This window comes from Propithecus coquereli, unplaced genomic scaffold (assembly GCF_000956105.1).
Source record: "Propithecus coquereli isolate 6110/MARCELLA unplaced genomic scaffold, Pcoq_1.0 Scaffold19, whole genome shotgun sequence".
In the NCBI taxonomy this organism is placed as follows: domain Eukaryota; kingdom Metazoa; phylum Chordata; class Mammalia; order Primates; family Indriidae; genus Propithecus; species Propithecus coquereli.
Window position 1 is genome coordinate 8,737,004 of NW_012143856.1, and position 20,675 is coordinate 8,757,678.

General features: G+C 42.5%; 1 protein-coding gene across 1 annotated transcript in view; it reads right to left on the minus strand.

Annotated features, from left to right (window-relative positions):
* MED12L (mediator complex subunit 12-like) overlaps nucleotides 1-20,675 on the minus strand; it is a 317,020-nt gene that overhangs the window by 287,184 nt on the left and 9,161 nt on the right. The window contains exon 2 of the mRNA XM_012642930.1: nucleotides 1,544-1,648. Within this exon, the coding sequence (XP_012498384.1) occupies nucleotides 1,544-1,648 (105 nt within the window). The remainder of the gene's footprint in view (nucleotides 1-1,543; nucleotides 1,649-20,675) is intronic.

The window sequence follows — 20,675 nt, forward strand, 5'->3', positions numbered from 1 at the left end:
CTACTTGGGAGGCTGAGGCAGTAGGATTGCTTGAGCCCAGGAGTTTGAGGTTGCTGTGAGCTAGGCTGACGCCATGGCACTCACCCTAGCCTGGGCAACAAAGCGAGACTCTGTCTCAAAAAAAGAAAAAAAAAAGACGATTCAAGAAATTTTGAACACAACATTCTGACTATATACTTTTAATGAATGTTAATCTAAGAACAAAAAGTATTGTACGGAAATTGTAAATTTTATATAGTAACTGTTGTTGGAGTGGCTCTGGTATAGTTTATTCTGGAACTTTTTTATGTGTATTGTAAGATAAAGTAAATGAATAAATATGTTGATATCATCGAGAGCCAGGGTTCTTACTTTGGGAGAAAGGAGATAAAAAGATGGAACAGGAAAAGGCAGCGAAAAACCCTGACGTATCAGGTTAGAAATGGTAGTGAGTGATAGGCAGATAGGAAAACATCTATATGTTTCCTATCTCTGTCTACTGAAAGGGCCTAGAAGCAATAACACTCCAGGAGCACTGAACATGCCTGGCATCTTGATCTGGGCTGGGACAGGGAAAAAACAAGATGAGCCTGGAATATGTTATTGTGCTAAAAGTAAGAAGTACTTAAAAAATGAAGGGGACGTTTAACCAGGAGCCAGGTTAGAGGGGCCTCTACTGGCCAAACAGGGAACAATTCGAGCGTCAAAAAGAAAAATGAAGGTATGGATTACAACACATCAAATTTTAAAAAAAAAAAGAATCCATGGGTAATACTAAAATACCCAAAATGATAGTAAAATTTGGAGTGTAAAGGAAGCTGTTCTTTACAAAAGAATGCCAATTAAACTATGCATGAGGAATGGTAATTAGAAACCAGCACTTTGTGACCACCAAAATAAATCAATCAGCAGTGACCAACTGATGCTAAAATAATAGAGTAAAATTTTACTGATGAATAGGATTTTTATATTCAAATATAAACACAATTTAAAATATATTTGAATGTCAAATATTTTAATATTAAATTCAAATATATCTCAAAGTATCACCCCATAGAGATTACTAAGAGGTAGAAATTACCACCTTTCCAACGTAGGGAGATGGAGACCACCACCTTGACCAAGTGGTCAAACTTAGTATAACCAATGACAGGGAAAACTGGCATTGTATTCCTCCTGATACGATGCAAGGTAGTATTCTTACCAAAAATGTCTAACCTGAAGCCTGTCATGAGAAATCAATCAGACAAATCAAGAATACAGAACTAGAATACAAGACAACTGGCCTGGACTCTACTAAAACAGCAGTCATGAAAGCCTTAAAAAAAAGAGGTCGGGGGAGGTAGAGAGCCTTACTATTCTAGATTAAAAGAGGCTAAAGAAATATGACAACCAAACACAATGTGGATCCTCAGGTAGGACAGCATATAGGATATTTGGGGGTGTTCTGAATATGGATTGTGGCTTAAATAACACCACACCATAATTTATCAACAGTAACTATCGAGGGTGTCACATACACGCACTTTTTCAGAAGTTTTAGAAAATAGACAACTAGCATTACCTTTGATGGGTTAATTACAATATTTCTGGCGGAGCCATGCTCATCTCCAGTGAAGGCTGGCTGATTGTTGAAGCCTTGCTTTACGTTCACAGCAGTAAGTTCATCCTGTTTAAGAGAAGGCACGGATTGAGCAGGGGGACGTAAAAGCTTCAACATCACCTAGAATAGTGCGGCCTGCGTAATGACTATGTTCACTATACTCTGTAGAAGAGAATTGTTGAAAGAACAACAAAGAAAGAAAGCAGAAATTGAAGTTGAAAAACCAATGTATACATGTGGAGAGAGAGAGAAAGCAAATGTGGCAAATGTTAACAACTGTTGACCCGCCCGGCAAGGTTGGGGAACCTGCGGCCTTGGGGCCACATGTGGCTTTCCGATCGCTCCTTGAGAATTGCCTTTTGACTTAATTCAAATTTTACAGAACAAATCCTCTTAAGAAAGGGATTTGTTCTGTGAAGTTTGGATTCGATCAAGGGGCCACACTTGGGGATCTGGAGGGCCACGTGTGGCCTTGAGGCCACAAGTTCCCCATACTTTTAACTTTTCTGTAAGTTTGAAAATTTTTAACTTACAAGCTGGGGGAAAAATGAGCAAAAATCACCCTACAAAAACACAAAATGATACAAGTTTTGAACTAGAATTGTTTCCAGAAGCCCATAGTTTGACCCTCCCCTTGCCTGCCAGCCCCCGTGCACATCCTTATTTTAGTTCTAGAGAGCTGGCTCACCCACCTTACTGATGACCCCATCATGAGTTAAAGAGAAAGGAAGGGTCTCTGGGTACATGCTTTGTGATTATAACCACACAACACCACAATCTACAGCTGGAGGAAAGTGTAGAGCTTGCAATGTTTTCATACATTTTAGCTCGCTTGATTTTTACCAACTCTGAGGGAGACAGCAGGCACATGTCTTCATGCCTGTTTTACAGATGAGAAGATCGTGGTTAACTAAGCTACTGGAGCAACTGGTCAGAGCCAGAACAGAAATATTATCTTCTAAATCCTACACCAGGAAGAGAAATTTCCATGACACCACACCACCAAAGAACAAATGCCACATGAAAATGTGGTCTAAAAATACATAGCTATAACTCCTACTCTCCTTAAAAAGATCTCCTACTAGATACACATAGGAAAACTTTTCCAAGGTCACAACATCAAAAATAACCCAAGGCTTAAAAAAAAAAAAAAAAAAAAGACCTCCTTGCCCTGCCCGTATTATCATTGAGTTATGGAACTAAATTAGAGTCCCTAAAATACAGACTTAAAGAAAAAAGAGGGAGAGTTTTGAGTAAATGAAGCTACTTTCTGCTCCCCTCACTCCAAGCCAAGACATTGTCTTAGTTACAGCTGAAGTAATGGTAGCCACAGCACAAGAATGATAATATACACTTATTCTTCTTAAGTAATTGCTACAAGTGTAAAATGAAAAAAAAGTAACTGATCTAAATCATTGCTACGATTAATCAGGAAACCTTAGGACAAAACGGTTTATGACATTTAAGCACCTGACCAAAGTCTAAAAAGGTCACCTTGGCTGAAAACTGAGGTCTCCTGGAGACATGCCATGTAACTTTACTTAATTACATATGCTCTTACTAATACCTTGGCGGGCCACCGTTCTGGCGGGCTTTCAAAAGACCCCACTATAGGAAATTTAGCTGTACGGTATAAAGTCTCCTCCAAGCACAGAAGGTCACTGAAATCGTGATCTGCACAGAAGATGAGTTGCACACACATATCAGAAGACATCTCAAACTGCTCCCACATTTTCAAGTTAATATTTGAAAATCTACAGCAAAACTACATAACGCACATTTTAAGTCAGAAAGATTTCAGTCAGCTTAAAGCAAATGTGCTAACAAAATTTGTCTAAGAAAGTAGAGGTACAAGTGGCCTCATGAGAAGAGTGGGATGAGAAAATTGAATATTTATCTTTGATTTACTATCAGAGTATTACAAGAAACATTAATTGAGTAACAGCATATGTTTTTACTAAAAATACATTCTGGCTTAATCAAGGAGAAATGTGTGAGGGTTTCGGGACCAGACAGTTCCATTTAGCGCTGCTTCGCTTTTTATTCTAAACTCCTACCAGCTCAGATGGCTGCTCGCTGTACGTGACTAACCCTGGCATGCAGACACGCGCCCACTCCTGAGAGCACGCACGTGCACACACGTACACACAACCCACATGATCCCGAGAAGGAAAAGAACATGGAAGCATGGTTACGTGTGTCAGCCACTTCAGATTTTCCTCAAACTAGAAGCACACAGGTATTGCTGGAAGCCGTGAGCTCTGAGAATTTTTTTAATCTTGCATTTCAAATATCACAAAAACACACGACAGCCCGACCACTTCTCACCAGCACCACTATGTCATCACAGGCTTGGAAGCTGCAATGGCTCCTAACCAGTCTCCTCCTTGCTTCCACCCTTGCCCCTGAAAGCTGTTTGCTACACACAGCCAGTGGGAGCTTTTTAAAAACTTAAGTGAGATCATGTCACTCCTGCTCAAAACCTACAATATCCCCCCCTCACCGCAACCCCACAGCCCCCCCGCCACCGTTTTAGTCAGAGCACAAGCAAAGGCCCCATGATGTCCCACAAGTCCCTATGTGATCTGGCCCCTGTCACCCTTCTGACCTCATCCCTAACCACACTCCCTTTCACTATCCAGCCACGCTGGTCTCCTTGCAGCTCCTCAAACATGCCAGCCAGACGTTCTCAAGCAATGCAGCCTTTGCACTGTCTATTCCCTCTAATGGGATTGCTCTTTCTCCTGATATCCACATGTTCAACGACCTAACCACCTAAAGTCCTTGCTCAAATTTCACATTCTCAACGAGAAATCTGATGACCCTATCTAAAATTGGAACTGCCCACCTCATTCCCTTCACCCTTATCATTCCTGATCCTCCCAATAATCCATAGCATTTATCATCTAAAACACCATATAATTTACCTAGAATATGTATTGTCTGTCTCCCCCACTAGAAGGTAAGGTATAGGAGACAGGGGATCTTTATTTTGTTCACAGATACATGCCAAACACACAAAATACAGAGGCACAGTGCCCAGCATATAGCACACATAGCAGGTGTTCAATAAATATTCATTTAAAGAATAAATGAATGATAACCTGTTCTGAATAATTAACATGGGCATATTCTAAGTCGCTACCTCATGACTTTGGGGTCTGTAATTTCATTTGTGTTTATAATTAGCATCACTTTGTCACCCAGAAGTGGCTCTCACTCCATCAAGCCGATCATACCACCCTTGAAACAAATATTTTGTAACATCCCTTTTCTTAGTCTGAAATGAAATTCATAGACTAATATTTCTTAAATATTACCTAGACTAATATTTCTTAAATCAATATGTTCTCACTCTGAAATTTTTAAAAAGGTAAGTAAGTTATAATAAAATAAGACTTCAAAAGAAAATGCTCAGGCATACTATTATACACCAGACTCTCATTAATTACTAAAAGTGTGGTCAACGGCCAGGAGCATTGGCATCAGCCCGGAACTTGTTAGAAATGCAGAATCTCAACCCTTCCCCCACTCGCAATCTGCTTCACAACAAACTCCCAGGTGATTCATGGATGCATTAAACTTTGAAGAAGTAGGGCCCTAGAACACAAAGAAATTGTTAAATGTCTCTTCCTGTTCCTAGAAACAGCATAATGCAGTGACTGCAAAATGTAAACTGATACAGAGTGCTGTACTGCCATTTCAAATTATCAAGAACAGCATGACATGAATTTCCTGAAACGGTGAAAACCTCTTGGTACAGTTTCAAGCTAACAAAATTTAAGACACAACAGTTATATTCCTCAGAAAGTCAGTGTATGTTAAAAGTAAATTAATATCATGCAAAAAGATAATTTGAGATCATATGTAAAACACATTCCCACCTGAGAGAGAAGAAAAACGTTGGTGATGGTCCAGTGGCACATTTGAAAGTCCAGTGGGACTCAGGACAATTATTCTTCATGAAGCCCAACTGTCTACACACCAAGGAGAGCTAGCACACCCATCCCACCCACTAAATGGCAGTAGCACCCAATCACAATGACAACCAACAACTGCCCCATAGATTTCCACAACACCTCCACTGAGAACCAGAGACCCAGAGGAACAGCTTTTACCTTTCAGAGCCGTGCTTCTGAAACGGGGATTCAGAAACTCCAGGTTTAAGAACCACTTAGCTCCAGACTGTGAAGTGTCAGAGTCTTGCTTGGTGCAAGACAACAATGGGGATGTTTCAATTCCAACTTACTACAGGTGGTTACAGGTGGACACGCGCTGGCACCAGTGTAAGATTGACTAAAGGGAAATGCACACAAGAGGGAGGAGAAAGCAGCAGTTAAGCGCCCAGAGTCTGCAATCAGACTGTCTGGATTTAACTCCCAGCTCCACTGAAGGGTGACCCTAAGCAAGCTCTGGGACCATTCCTGTGCCTCCATTTCCTCAATCGTAAAATGGAGACAGTAATAGTTTCTATCATGAATATCTCCATATCCCAGGTGAGAAAAAAAGCAGGGAGGTTAAATTAATTGGCCAAGGTCATATAGTGGTGAAGAATTCTAAAAAGTCCATGCTCCTACCCACCATACGATTTGAAAATCACTAGCAATTAGCATTACTGCTATTGTTTGTATCGTATTTCTGGTTCAGGAAAGTGATTAACCCGAAGCTCCAGTCAGCATTTAGATATACAAAAAAAGCTTCTTGGGAAATTAAAAAGACACTTGTCTTAAAGCAGTGGCTCTCAAAAACTTGCAGAAATCCAGCTTGCTAAAGCACAGCTTGCTGGCACCACCCACAGAGTTTCTAATTCAGTAGGTCTGGGGTAGTACCTGAGAATCTGAATTTCTAACAGGTTCCCAGGTGCTGCTGATGCAAAGGCTCCATTGATATGAAGATTTGATGTTTCTGCCTTTCTAGAAAACCAGGGCTTCTATGCCCAGTGTCAGTGCTGCTCTCGCCACCAGGAAGAAGCTGGATGTCCCATCATAACTCAAGAGCAGGTGAGCCCAAGAAGGGAAGTCTGACTGGAATTCTCTGCTACACCCTCTCTCCCTAATGCAAAGGCACAAATGCAAAGCTATACACACACACACACACACACACACAACACACACATACACTCCGATCCAGGAAGGAAACAAGTGTATAAAGTTTTTACTTCACTCCTTTAACTTCCTATAGACCCACAATGAATAAGACACCAGGGCCACAGAGTACTCAATTACATCAGAAAGCAAACAAGAGCCAAAAAAGAATGCTGGAAGTCACTTCTGTTTGAGGTTTACTGATTAAAGAAACTAAGTGAAAGGAGGTAAAAACTTGGAGTCCCACAACCAAAAAATACACCCTGATGGTCTTCCTAAAGTTTCTGAAAAGAGTTAATATTAATGGCAAAGATCCAAACAATAAGATTCAAATTCCAGAGGATTTACTATTGTTGCTTAGACATTGTTTCTCAAACTCCAGTAACACACTTACAGATCCCTTTTAAAGGACAACTATTCACTCCAACCTGAGGATGTCTGCAGACCCCAAGTTTGGGAAACTGGGCTGTGATATGGATACTTAAATGGCATTGGGCAGCATTAAGAGATTCAGAACAAGGGGTAATGTTTGTTACATGAACTCAAACAACAAATTTTTATGACACTTTGAACTGAGGGCATTTGCCAAGTCTAATCAGGCAAAAATAGACGGGGGTGAGTCCAGATTTTGGAACAGCATACCTCTAAAATCCCCAGGCCAGAATCTGTAAGGGACACAAATAGCTTCCTCTTGCACTAGCCTTGAACCTCTTCAAAGATTTCTCAAAATAAAAGAGAGTAACAACCAGCAAAATTCTTGCAATGCCTTTCCTTACGGAGATTTAAGCTTGTCCTGCTATACCTAGTCAATAATTCTTAGAACTGCCAGCTGCTACTTTGCCTATTTGCAAGTAAGGTATTTACTAAGAACCCAAAAACTTGGGGGCACACACAACAGTTAACCAGGATCTCATTCCTAGGTCTGTGCTCTGGTACCAGATCAGCAGTACTGAACCTTTTCCAGTAAAAGTACTCCTTATTAAAGGTTGAAAATTTTCCCATGTACAACACGGGGAATTAAAAAAAATACTTTTAATAACTATTGGGAGGGAGGGGCAACCATGAATTCAGACATAGTTTTAAATGTATTTACCATTAACAGCATCTAGGGCAAAATGGTTGTACGCACATGGGCAAGACCAAGTCTCACTCAGCCGAGAGACAATGCTATAGCTGGGAATGTGAATTCCCGGTCCTCACTGCATGGACCAGGGGGCAGTGCAAACCACTGTGAACATGGATTTCAACAGGCTTGCAACTGACTTGGTCTCCAAGTAACCCAGATGGAGAAAAGACGACTCTCACACATCTTGTCATTGGTTTCAACTAAAATAACAAGCCTTAAAACAATTCTAGAGAGACAGGTACTCAGAGAAAAACAGAAACAAAAGCCTAGACTATAGCCCGTGTTAATGTGGAAGGCCAGTGTTCACTCTGTATTTTCGTATTCTATACTGAGAGAAAAATCACAGCTTTGATACTTTGGGTAAATTCCAAATGCATCCATAAATCTCACGCATTTACCTTGAACTTCAGAGAATGATCTTATTTTTTGGATCACTTTCAAAGCAATCTTTTAATTTCAATGAAATGTGTCACTGGAAAAAGTGAAAACATCTTGATGTTAGTTTGGAAATTGCTTAAGCTCTTTCTCACTTAAGGAAAAAGAGTTCAATTTAGCATGATCGTCAGTGACCATCTCAGGGGCAGATAATGAACGCACACAAATGCATGCACAGGTGTGCACACACTCTAAACCTCCTCCAGTGTCACCATCTAGTGCACAGAACGTGTGCAGAAACCCCCAATTTTCTCAGTCACCTAGTCATGTCTAACAAACTAACTCAATGATTGTTCGATGAATTGGACAGAAATGTCCACCAAGGATGATAATACCACATAAGTACAAAAATATCCCTCTGTGTGCTAGTCAGACAGGCTGGGTTAGCTCAGGTCTTACTCAGAATAAAACTGTAAAAAATGGTTTCATAACTATTTTTCCTAGCCTTGTCCACCTCTCCCACAAAAGAGCATTCTCTCAGACCTCTGCGGTGTCCACAGACCCCAGCTGGAGAAAAGGGGCTGTGATAACCCCCATCATGGATATATTCAATGGTCACCAGGCAATGCTTACAGTCAGCAGACATAAATGACCCAGAAGATAAGGGAAGATTACTCCTCATACCTCATCATTACCCAATCTTATCCATACCTCTCTCAAAACATGTCTCACTTTTATTCCTTCCTTTAAAATTTCAGTCACCCTCTGAGGCTGCTGTCACAGCAGGATCTGGCCACTGCTGCTCACACATCTTGCTTCCTCCGTCCAGCCTGCCTGCTGGCCCCAGATGAATCCTCCTGGAACATGGTTTTCTTTTCTGCACCCTCCTATCCAAAAGCCTCAGAGGCTTTCTACTCTTTTTCCCCCCAGAAAGGGATAAAAAAGCATCTAGCACAACTGTCTACAGACCCTCAATAACATCTCTGGCCTTCTCTCCACGCAACCCTGGCCCAGAATTGAAACACAATTACCTAGGACTGGCATTCGAAGCCTTAAACAATCAAGCTCAGCACTGCAGTCTAGCTTCCATTCTAAGTGTTAGAATCAATGCATCTGCATCTGAATGCAGAACCCTTTCCTACGACTGGGACTAAGGCAACTGATCTCTCTGTCCCTTGGTGGCTTTGTTTGAAAGGAGACAAGAATAACTCACAGGACTGAGGTTACATAAGATAAAATGTGCAGAGTTTAACACAGTGCCTGGTCCATTATTTAAGTGCCCTATAAATGGTGGCTACTGTTGTTTTCTATTTTTTTTCCATTTTAACTTTCACTTCACCCACTTTGTTATATGCCACCCCACATATATTGTCTTTTCAACCTTTAAGCCTTACATCATGCCATTCCCACACCCTAAAGTACATTATCATGAAATCTTCTGCATTTTTTCAAACAAGGACAATTTGGGGCTCCCCTTCACTGAACCAGCAAATAAATAATTATGCACACAGCACTATGCTAAGTACTGGGGATTCCACAGTGAGCAAACTGGAAGTGTTCTAAATGCCCCAAAGAGGAGATCTGCCTGCTCAGAAAGCACATAATAATGCTTAACCTAGTCTGGGATGTTAGACATGAATGCCCTGAAAAAGTGGCCTTTGACCTGAGCTCCAGCTGCAAAGTGGGAGTTAACTTCAAGAGCAGGGCCTCGCAATGGCAAGGTCTGATATTCCGCATGAAGTGATTCAATATTAACTCTAAGGAGACTGCAAAAAGATAGGGATGTATATTGTAATTCCCAGAGCAACCACTATAAAAAAATAATACAAAGAAGTATAACTAAAATCCAATAGGTAAATTTAAATCATAAAAATAGAAAGTCAGAGACACAGAGAAAACAAATAGACCCAAATCCAACCATATCAATAATTACAGTAAATGCTAATTAAATGTTCATGGACTAAGGCTACAATTAAAAGACAGGAATTGTCAGAATGGATAAAAAGATAAAGCCCAACTATATGCTGTACTTTAAATATAAAGATGTACTTTAAATACGTTGACATTAAATGGATGGGAAAAGATATATACCATGCAAACAATGAACATAAGAGAGTTGAAGTAGCTATGTTAATATCGGATAAAGTAGAATTCAAGACAAAGAGCATTATCAGAGATAAAGAGGGGCATGTCACAGTGATAGAAGGGTCAATTCATCAGGAAGGCATGATAATCATTGGTGTGTGTGCTTAATGAGGAAAGACAGAGGAAGGGAATGGATAAAGTCTGTGGGTTGGGAAAATGAGAGAAAGAATGCTGCTGTCATAGCAGAGGCGGAGGAGGGATGCAGGTGTAAGATAAGAATGAAGCAGTGGGGTGGGAGAGACACTATGTGGGGTCTGTGGACCAAGTAAAGAACATCTGTCTTTAAGAACATTAAGGTTTTAAGCAAGGGGGTAGCTTCATCCAACTTAAATAGGTCTGCAGTGTGGACAAATGAGGAGGGTAGGGTCAGACTAACTGGGAGGCTGAGGGTAAGGGGGGTGGGGCCAGTGAGCAGACTCTTCTAAGAATGGGGACATGACATAATGGTAGCTTGTGGGATACAGAGGGATATTTAGGAGGAAATGCCACAGGACTTATGTTGACATGTTAGATGGAATGACAAAGAGCGAGGTGGTCAAAGGCATGCCCCCCCCCCGCCCCCTGGGATGGTAATATCTCCTACAATAGGGCCATGATGGGGGATTGAGGGTAGAAGTGGAATGAAACACGAGTTCAGGTTTAAACATCATAAGTTTGAGGTATCAGACAAACAAAACATAATGTTTCCTACAGGCACTTAGCTACATAGGTCTACAGTGCAGAAGTCTAGGCTGAAACAGTAAAGTTGTAAGTTCTCTGCACACAGGTGGTAACTGCAGCCTGGGGGCGGTGGGGGCTGAGGTCACCCAGGGAGAGGATAAAGTGAGAAGAGACAAGGACCTGGGACAGACCCTGGGGAAAATCCAATATCGATTTAATAGCCAGGTAGGAAAGGAAAAGCCTTCAAAGGAGACTGAGACGGCATGGCATGGCCAGAGAGGAGAACAGGAAACAGGAGTGTTATGCCTCCAAGCCGGGGGAGGAAACTGCTTCACAAGACAGCAATGGGTTCACGTGCTGCAGGGAACGTGGCCGTCACTGGCGACCTGAAGAGAGAGGCGTCTCAGCAGAATAACGAGGGCGGAAGCCAGACTGGAATGAGCAGAGGAAGAATCAGGAGGGTGAGGGACACAGTGAGCATACAGGATGCTTCTGGGAAAGTGTGGAGAACTAGGAGAGAAATGGGAAAATGGGGTAGAGGGAGACCTAGGATGTGAGAGCCTTGTACGTGTTCTAATGACATCAGAAAAGAAGCCAGTGAAGGAAATAGTTGAAAATAACAGGAAAAAAGGGAGATGACTGATAACTAGAAGTTCCTGAGAAAACAAGAGGGGATGACCTCCCAACCCAGGACCCAGAAGGCAACAGCCAGGACCACACCAACTCAGAACACGCAGAGGAGGATCTGCAGAGAGGCCCTGTGGGTACGCTGTTGTGGTAGAATTGGGTGCCTCAAAAAGATAAATCAAAGTCCTAACCCCTGTCCCTGTGCATGGCACCTTATTTGGAAATAGGGTCTTTGTAGATGGAATCAAAGATGAGGTCATGCAGAATTAGGGATGTCCACAGAAGAGAAGGGACAGACACAGAAGGAAGACAGCAATGCGAAGACAGAGGCAGAGACTGGAGTTACGCTGCCACAAGCCAAGGAACAACTGAGGCCAGCAGAGGTGGAGGGCGCTAGGAAGGGTCCTCCTCTAGTGGCTTCAGTGGGAGCATGGCCCTGCCAAGACCTTGATTTCATACTGACAGCTTCCAGAACTGTGAGAGGATAAATTTCCATTATTTTAAGCCATCCACTTTGTGGTACTTTGTCACAGCAGTCCTAGGAAACTGAAACATACACATAGAGGAGGAGAAGTTCTGCTCTATCCCTCATGACAAGACTGTCCCATAAAACAGGATGCAGGTCATTTGGCAGCAGCAGGAGACCATCAATGTGGAGTACAAGGACCAAGAAAAGCAGCTTCACTAAGCTCCACGTAAGCAGACACCTCAGCCCCCTACACCACAGCAATAGGGACTGATCTCTATTTGGGTCTCCTCTACTTGACATGGCATTTAGTAGCTTTTTGAGAAGTTTACAAAAAGGTTGGGGGAAAGGTTGGGGTGAGAGGTCCCCATTGCAGCCAAAATACTTACAAGAGAAAGCACTAATAGTAGCCTCCTGAGAAGGCCATAGGTGGAGACCAGACTGGCTGAGGGAAGGCAAGACTCCCCTAAAAGGTAGCCTTGTCCTTTGCCCAATCCATCAGCACCTCTAACGCCAGGGCCACATTTGCATAGAAACCACATCTGACACTCAGTTCTTCACATCCACCATCACCTACATTGCTATTAATATTCACTGCATCCAAACCAACCTGCAGGCCATCAATCACTAACTGTGGGGACTGGCGAAACCAAAAGGACATGAGCTCAACATAAAACGGCATGTGCTATCTTCACATCTGTGCTTAGAGCAGGCAAAAAAAACCATGGTAATAACACCACCACTCTCAGCATTTAAACAGCACATTCACGCCCATCCTTATAGTAGCCAAATGGCTTGGGCAGATGTGTCCCATTTTACAGGGTGAGAAACTGAGGCTGAGAGGTGGGTACAAGTGGAATGAATGGTTAGGTGGCCATGTGAGAAATCAGGCCCAAAATAGGTCAATGTGTTCTTCAAGACAGGGAGATCTTCAAAGAGAGCACAGCGTGACTGCCACAAACCCACACTGGAATCCTGGCTCCCGTCCTCTTCTGTGAAATGGAGATACCCCACCTACCTCACATGCCTACTGTAAAGAATAAGTGAAAATCGTGGGACACAATCAGCACAGTAACTGGCACACACGAAGAACTTTAAAAAATGGGATCTTCATCATCGTAATTACAATCTTTTGTATGGCCAGCACACGTAGTCCAACTGTGCACATGACCGGGCACTCAAAAACCTCAATAAACTAGATGGAAATGTCCAACATGTGTGACATGTTGGATACTCAGCTCTCAGAGGTGCCAATTTCCCATGACAACCTCCCTCATCCTGCCCAGAAATGTCCTACTGAGACAGGCAGTTCCTCCTCCCCCATTTAAAAGTGGGAGAGCCTTTGATTCCAATTATATCTAAATATACTTAGCATTTACTCCACTCTTATCTAAATAATTGTATCCCATTAATTAATTCATATTCAAATCACATTCAAATGCATGTCATCCTCTGATATCAAACACCTGGATGTGGCTCTCAGAAAAAAACCCAAGAAAACTGCAGGAGAAAAATACTTGAACTTTTAGATTTGCATATTCATAAAGCAAGAAAGAAGGCTTAAGGTATCTGCTTGTTTATTCTGCCCAGAATTATATTTAAGGCAGCCTCAAAAGACAGTTTTCTCTTTAGATCCTTTATTGCTAAGGTAAATCATACAATTCTTGCATTGCAATGTTATCTAATTAAATCTTTCCCTTAAATCATTTTTTACTTAGTACTTAACGTGCTAGTGTGCTGGGTGATCTGAGGGCAGAGAACGCGAGCACAAGCTACGGTTTCTGTCCTCTGAAGTCCAGTGAATTGACTTACATTTACCCCCATCATGAGGCTCTTTTCATTTATCCTTCTACTCCACCTCAACTGCATCCCCTGATCCCGCACTCAGCACACACCTGCAGGAAGCCATGTTGTGGGAGACCAAAAAATGATTTCCACCAAATGTATTACAAAATTTAAAAAAAAAAAAACTTGTTGGATGACAGATAAAATAGGTGTAGGAAAAATCAAGTAAAACTACAGAACATCCTTCTTGCTTGGGAAAGAGGGAAAGGAGAATGGAAATTTCTTTTTTTCTTTTTTTTTTTTGCTGTTGGTAGTGGCGATTTTGTTCACTTCTTTTATTAATAGATCAATTGCTCAGAAACAGAAAGGTTAAATCTATAATTTTCAGTCAAGGAAACAAATTTCCCCTAGTCAACCTCAGAAAAAACTAGTCAGAACAGTTACCCTCTGTTAGCATCTCTCAGCCTCCACCCTTTTTATTTTCGGGAGGCTTGCTCATTCCCACCTCTTCAACCAAGCTTAGCAAACTTTCTAAGCAAATCTGGCGATTAACTACCACCAGAGCAGCCCACAAGGAGGTAACAGGTATTGAATCAAGATTGAAAGGATTGGCCGAGCAGCATAAACCAAAGCTACATCAGCTCTTTCAGTACTAAGACCTTCAAGTAAACCAGTTAATGCCTGTCTGAAGTCAGAGGACGGGTGGGAGTCTGAATATTCATTCCAATTCAGCAACCAAGTAATTCAAATGCCTGTCACATCACCAAAGGCTGAGCACAAAAACGTGTCACTCTGAGGTCCTCAACCAACAGGACCTACTATCCTGGCTGAACCCAAGAAATAAGAGCATCTTCCACTCTTCTTTCTTCTTCATTTCCTTTGACCAATGTGTCACCAACTGCCAATTCTTCTCCAGTCCTATTTAAAGCCCTGATCAGCAGGGCTCTTTTTACTTCATGCTTTGGTTACTAGAGCCGCCTCCCTCGCAGCCTCCCCAACTCCACTCTCTCCCCCACTGGATTTATTAGGCATGAGCTAGTGAGATAAATCTGACAGCAGAATCATGTGAGCTCACCACCGCCCCCCACAGCCCAAGCTGCCGGGGGCCCCAACAGATGGGCCACCAAGTCTGATCTGCCGAGGCATCGCCCCTCGCCCCCAGATCTTTTGCGGGGGGAGCAATATGTCTCCACCCATTCAGCCCCTGCCCCTCAGACCCTCCAGTGAAACTTCCAAGTATCCAACCCTCTCCTTTCTGAATTAAGGCAGCATTTTCAGCCTCACTATATATAGACAAAGGTTACAGCACAGGCTCAAGAAATCCAACTCCATCGTCAGGCCACTACATGACCGTGGTTAAGTACAAGTAAAATACCTCTCCGTGCCTCAGTTTCTTCATCTGTCGACAAGAGATAATACCCACTTCAGCGGTGTTGTGTTGTGAGGCTGGCATAAAAGCAAACATGTAAAGCACTCAGAATAACCAACACATAAATAATGACTATTATAATGTAACCGGGCACTTTATACACTGCACTGAGTGTATATCTTATGCAATTTTAAAATAAATAAAACACTAGTCATTTTGAAAATTGTTTTATGTGGGTCGGTGAACTGGACGTTAACCTCCAGAGCAGTGCTACTCAGAGTGGTGTGAGACCACGACTGGTCCTCAACCAGAAACGTGCAAAAACAGAGTGTTTGGAAACTTTTACGGCACTGGACATTGTCACTGCGTTCAAGCAGCATTTTTCTAGTAATTCATTTTAGTCATGTATTTATATTAGTCTGCAACAGATTGAAAATCAATTTTTTTAAAAACTGGTCCTTGACCATGGTTATTTTGAGAAGCATATTTCTAGAAGGGACAGATAGCAGGCCTCTATTTCTTTTCTACACCCCCGTATCACCTAGCACATGCCTAGTGGGAGGCATGTATCAAGTACTAAGTAAATGAAAATATAATTTCAAAAACATCTTGATTATTTAATAATAACTTAAAAGCAGATTCAAGTGAGTAGTAGAAATGTAGTGTCTCCAATTCATAAAGAATCTTTTTCAAGAAGGAGTTGACATTTAGTCTGAAACTGACCAAAGAGTAAAAACAACTCTGACCCCAAAAATATTTTCCATACTGTCTACTAACATAGCACTGTGTAGAGCTTTATTTAAAAAAAAAAAAAAACCTAAGCAATGTCAATATTAACCTTCCTTGCAGAACCCAGGAGAAAGATAAATTATTTAGCACTGCCTTGGACATAGTTTTGATAGATGCTCCAAACCTTTAAGTAAACTAGCATCTTAGCAAAAAAAAGTCCAGTAACACTTAAGACAAAACACATTTTTATTTAGTTCTTCACTCCTGCTGTTGCCTTAAATGGTGCTAATCTCAAGAACCTCATTAGATTAATCCATGAATGAAATGGCTAGTAAAGGAAAGTAGCAAATTCTACCAAATGTTAATTGACAACAAGGTGGCATTTGCATGGCTGAGCTATGGACGCTGTATGTAGGTTGAAGGCTGAGGAAAAGCTGGGCACATTCAAACTGTCTCTGGAAACGGCTGTAGAAAAGTGAAGGTAAGCGGGGAGCCCTGTGTAAACTCTGCCTCCCCTCGTTTCTCAGAGGAGGGGATGTGTAACCAGGTCGAAGTTCTCTCTCCCCCTTGGTCCTCAATCCCCTGCCCCAGGACCAATTCAGCCTTGCTCCAGCTGACATCCCTTCTCCCTCCAGCGGTTTTAATCCCTTCCTCTCTCTGAACCATCCCAAATCTATAGAAATGTTCAAGTTTGTAGATTCCATATGCTCTTGCCTTATTGAACTATTGGCAGTTCCTCTCAAGATGACATCCAATTTCCCACCTCTGTGCTCAGACCCTCTGCCCAGAAGGCCTTCCCCACTCTGCCTTGCCACCTGGAAACTGCTCACACCTTTCTGGAAACTTTTCTAACCCTCCAGGAGAATGGACCCCTCCCTCATTTGTTCCCACTGCCACAATGACCTTTTAATGACTTTACTGTCCTGTGCACAACAATGTCATCACTCCAGCCAAAGTCCCTCAAAAGGAGGAACCATGTTAAGACACTTTCCAGCATTCCCAGGCCCAGTACCAGGTGCCGACTTAGCAGGTTTCTTTTCTTTTCTTTTTTTTTTTAATTGTTTTTTGAGACATTACCCGATCTAGAGTGCAGTGGCATCATCACAGCTCACTGCAACCTCAAACTCCTGGGCTCAAACAATCCTCCCACCTCAGCCTCCCAAAGTGCTAGGATTACAGGTGTGAGCCACCATGCCCAGCCTTGAATTAGCAGGTTTCTATCAACCATTTGCTAATATTCAATGACTGTGCAGTTAGCAGATCCAACCCACAAATATTTACTGAACTCCTACCATATACCAGACTTTCTCCTTGTTCTCTGGTTATCAGTGTGGGGATAAAAGAGACATGGTCCCTGTTTCATGGAACTTACATTGGTTGGGGGGACAGAGGATAATAAATCAAATACAAACTTTTAATGTCTGTTTAATGCTAAAGAGTAAAAAATCACTTTGCAGTGACAAAATAAGGCAACCAGGCAGCAGGAACCACATTTGCAGAAGTCCCGAGGAGACAAACTGCTCAGCAGATCTAGGAAAACTAAGAGGAAACAAACATAGCTTGAGCATCTCCCAATGTTAACTGTCCCTTTGGGCCACTTATCACCTGCACCCATACTCCTCATCAATTGCCGTCCTCAGAGTTCCCCTGACATGGTCCAGAAAGTCCATCCCTAGGAAGTTCCATTTCTCAGGTCAGCCTGATCCTCCATCTCTGCACACATTCTCAACGGGTAATCACCGCCATGACTTCAATTACCTATGAACATATCACACCCAAATCCAGATTTCCAGCTTCCACTACTATACATTTCTGCCCGGATTCCCCAGAGGCTTCTCAAATCGAAAACATTCAGAATAAACTGAATATCTCCTTCCCTCTGTGGCCTAACTCCCATCATTGGAAAAAAGTTAGATCCTTTCATTGCCTCTGGCATGTTAGTTTATAGACCACCACTGATCTACCTACCCCACAGTCTAAGCAAGTGGTTTTCCAAGTCCAAGACCTCTGGGGTTCTCAAAAGCCTTTCAACTACTTACCTGTGAGAGGCCAGATTTTCTTCACGTTCCTCAGCCAAAACAACATAGCACAACAGATTAAATGCAGAACTAGATATCAAATCCAAACATTAAAGAGATTTGCAAAAACATAAAATACCACTCTTTTCACAATTTTGTTTTGGAAAAAGAATTATTTTTCACAAAAAAACACATTTTAAAATAAAATTGGCTATTATTTTTAAATGAACGTATATTTTTAAACTTTCTCAGTTTTAATTGCTAAAACGGCAAATATCGAGAGCTGTAACCTAAACAAAAGCTTTATGGGATCCTGAATGATTATAAAGGGGTCCTAAGAGCAGAAAGTTTGGGAACCACTGGATTAAGCTAAAAATGTTGGTATATGCTTGTACTCATCCCTCTCTTTTTGCCTCACACATCTTTGTCAATTCTGCCATTCAAACAAACTTTCTCATAAATTCTCCCTTCCTCCTTCCTCCCAAGTTTCCCAATCCCATAGGCCAAAAAACAGTCCCCCAAACGATATCCACATCAAATCCCGGACCCTGTGAATGTGACCTTATTTAAAATACAGGGTCTTTGCAGATGTAATGAAGGATGAGATCATCATGGATTATCTAGGTGGGTCCTAAATCCAGTAACAAGTATCCTTATAAGAGACTCCCAGACAAGAACAGACCCCTTCGCAAAGGAGACCATGTGGAGATGGAGGTGAACACCAGAGTGATGTGGCCACAAGCCAAAGAAGCCAGGAACACCTGCAGCCACCACAGGCTGGGAGAGGCAAGGAAGGATTCTCCTAGAAAGCCTTCGGAGGAAGAGTGGCCCTGCTGACACCTTGAGTTCAGACTTCTGGCCTCCAGAACTGTGCAAGAATAAATTGTTATTTTAAGCCACGCAGTTTGTGGTTCTTTGTTCTGGCAGATACAGGAAACTAATTACCCACCTCCAGCCCTGAATGTCAGTGACCACCTAGCTAGTCAATCTTTCTGCCTCAATGTGAGCCTCACAGATGCTGTGCCCTCGATCGACAACCCTCAGTCATCCTAAATCTCACTCCCTTATCACCCTTGAAAGGTGTCTCACGCCTCCACATGGCAAAGACCCCACGACCTGATCCCACCTTTCTTTTCCATGCCCCCAGCTTTCCCCCACACACCCCACACCACGCCTCAGGCCCACACTACACTCTTTCTGTCCTGTGACCCTGGGCACATTAATTCCAGGGCTGCTCCCTCTCCCTGGAATTAATTTTCCTTCCATATCCTCAGGCCCATCCACTCCTACACATCCTCCAAGTCCCAGATTCAAAAATCTCCTCCTGCTAGGTCCTGTCAAAAAATGGGTCACTCCCCTTCTTGTTTCCACAGTACTTTGTACATTCATCTCAAAGAATATCTGAAACAGTGTATTCCTCATTGACAGGACCATCGCTCCCTCCAGGCCACAGTTTCTCAGCCTTGCAACTACTGACATCAGGGGCCAGAGAAGTCACTGGTGTAGGGTATGTTGGAGAACGTTACTGGCATCCCTGGCTTCTACCCACTAGATGTAAGTAGCTGCACACTCACCCGGTTATGACAACCCAAGATATCTCTGGATATTGCCAATGTCCCAAAGAGAGACAAAGAAAAAGCATCCACAGTTGAAAACCACTGCTCTAGACTGGAGCCCTTGGACTGTAACTAATGCTCCTAGCATCTGTTGATTTTTATATTCATTCACAAAAGAAAGTTTTGAGTACTAGGTGTGAGCCGGGCACTGTACTGGAAGCCAGAGACATAACAGGAAATAAAAGCCTTTGGTCCTGTCCTCAGGAAGCCATAGGTAGCAAAGGGCCTAAAAAGTGCTCAATAATATTGGTGGAATGACCGAATTTGTTTGGCATGAATGTTTGATATAGTAATAGGTATAGTAATGTTTCCTGCAAAACATGGAACATAAAACCCAATGGCTAATATTTTCCTCTTCTTCACAGGGCCACAGCACTGCTCAACCAAGGAGGATCCATTTATATAGAATGCCATGTAACAACTGGTACAGTTTGTATGTGTCTCTCTCAAAAGAGCTACCCAGTGAGTAAGGGAGCATCTCAACCAAGAAAACAAAACGATATAAATGATCGCCAGCCTACATGCAGCCCACAAATGCCAATGGGAGAGCTATCCCGAGAAGCTGGGGATAGGGCTGGGAATCTTCCACCAAAAAACACAAAGACAAAAGTGTGTGAGCTTCCGGAGTATTCTTCCCCCTGCCCAGGAAACGTCACACAAAATCTGGAGAGCTCTGAGAGGATCAAATTGTGGGCTGAACAGTCCCCAGCTCTCATAGAGGCGCTGGATGCCCTAAAATGCAGAGTGATTCTCATTGCCAGGGCAACGTGAGGGTGTTTACCAAAGGGGAGGCCAAGTAAAGTTGCAAGAACAAATCAGGGCACACAAGTGCTTGGCCCAGATCTGCTTTGACAACTCACTTTAACCTGTCTGGAACTCAATTTCCTTTTGTATTGAATGAGAGAGTTAGAACAATTAAAGTCTCTTCTACCTCTAAACATGTATGGCTTCCCCCCAAAACAGTGCAGACTCACAGAATCTCCCACTCCAAGCGAAACAGAACAGTGTTCTCCCTCCCTCCCCACCAAAAGTCTTTCTGCCAGAAACAGAAATAAATAAAGGGGCCCGCTGTTCAGTTCCCCCTAAGCTTCTG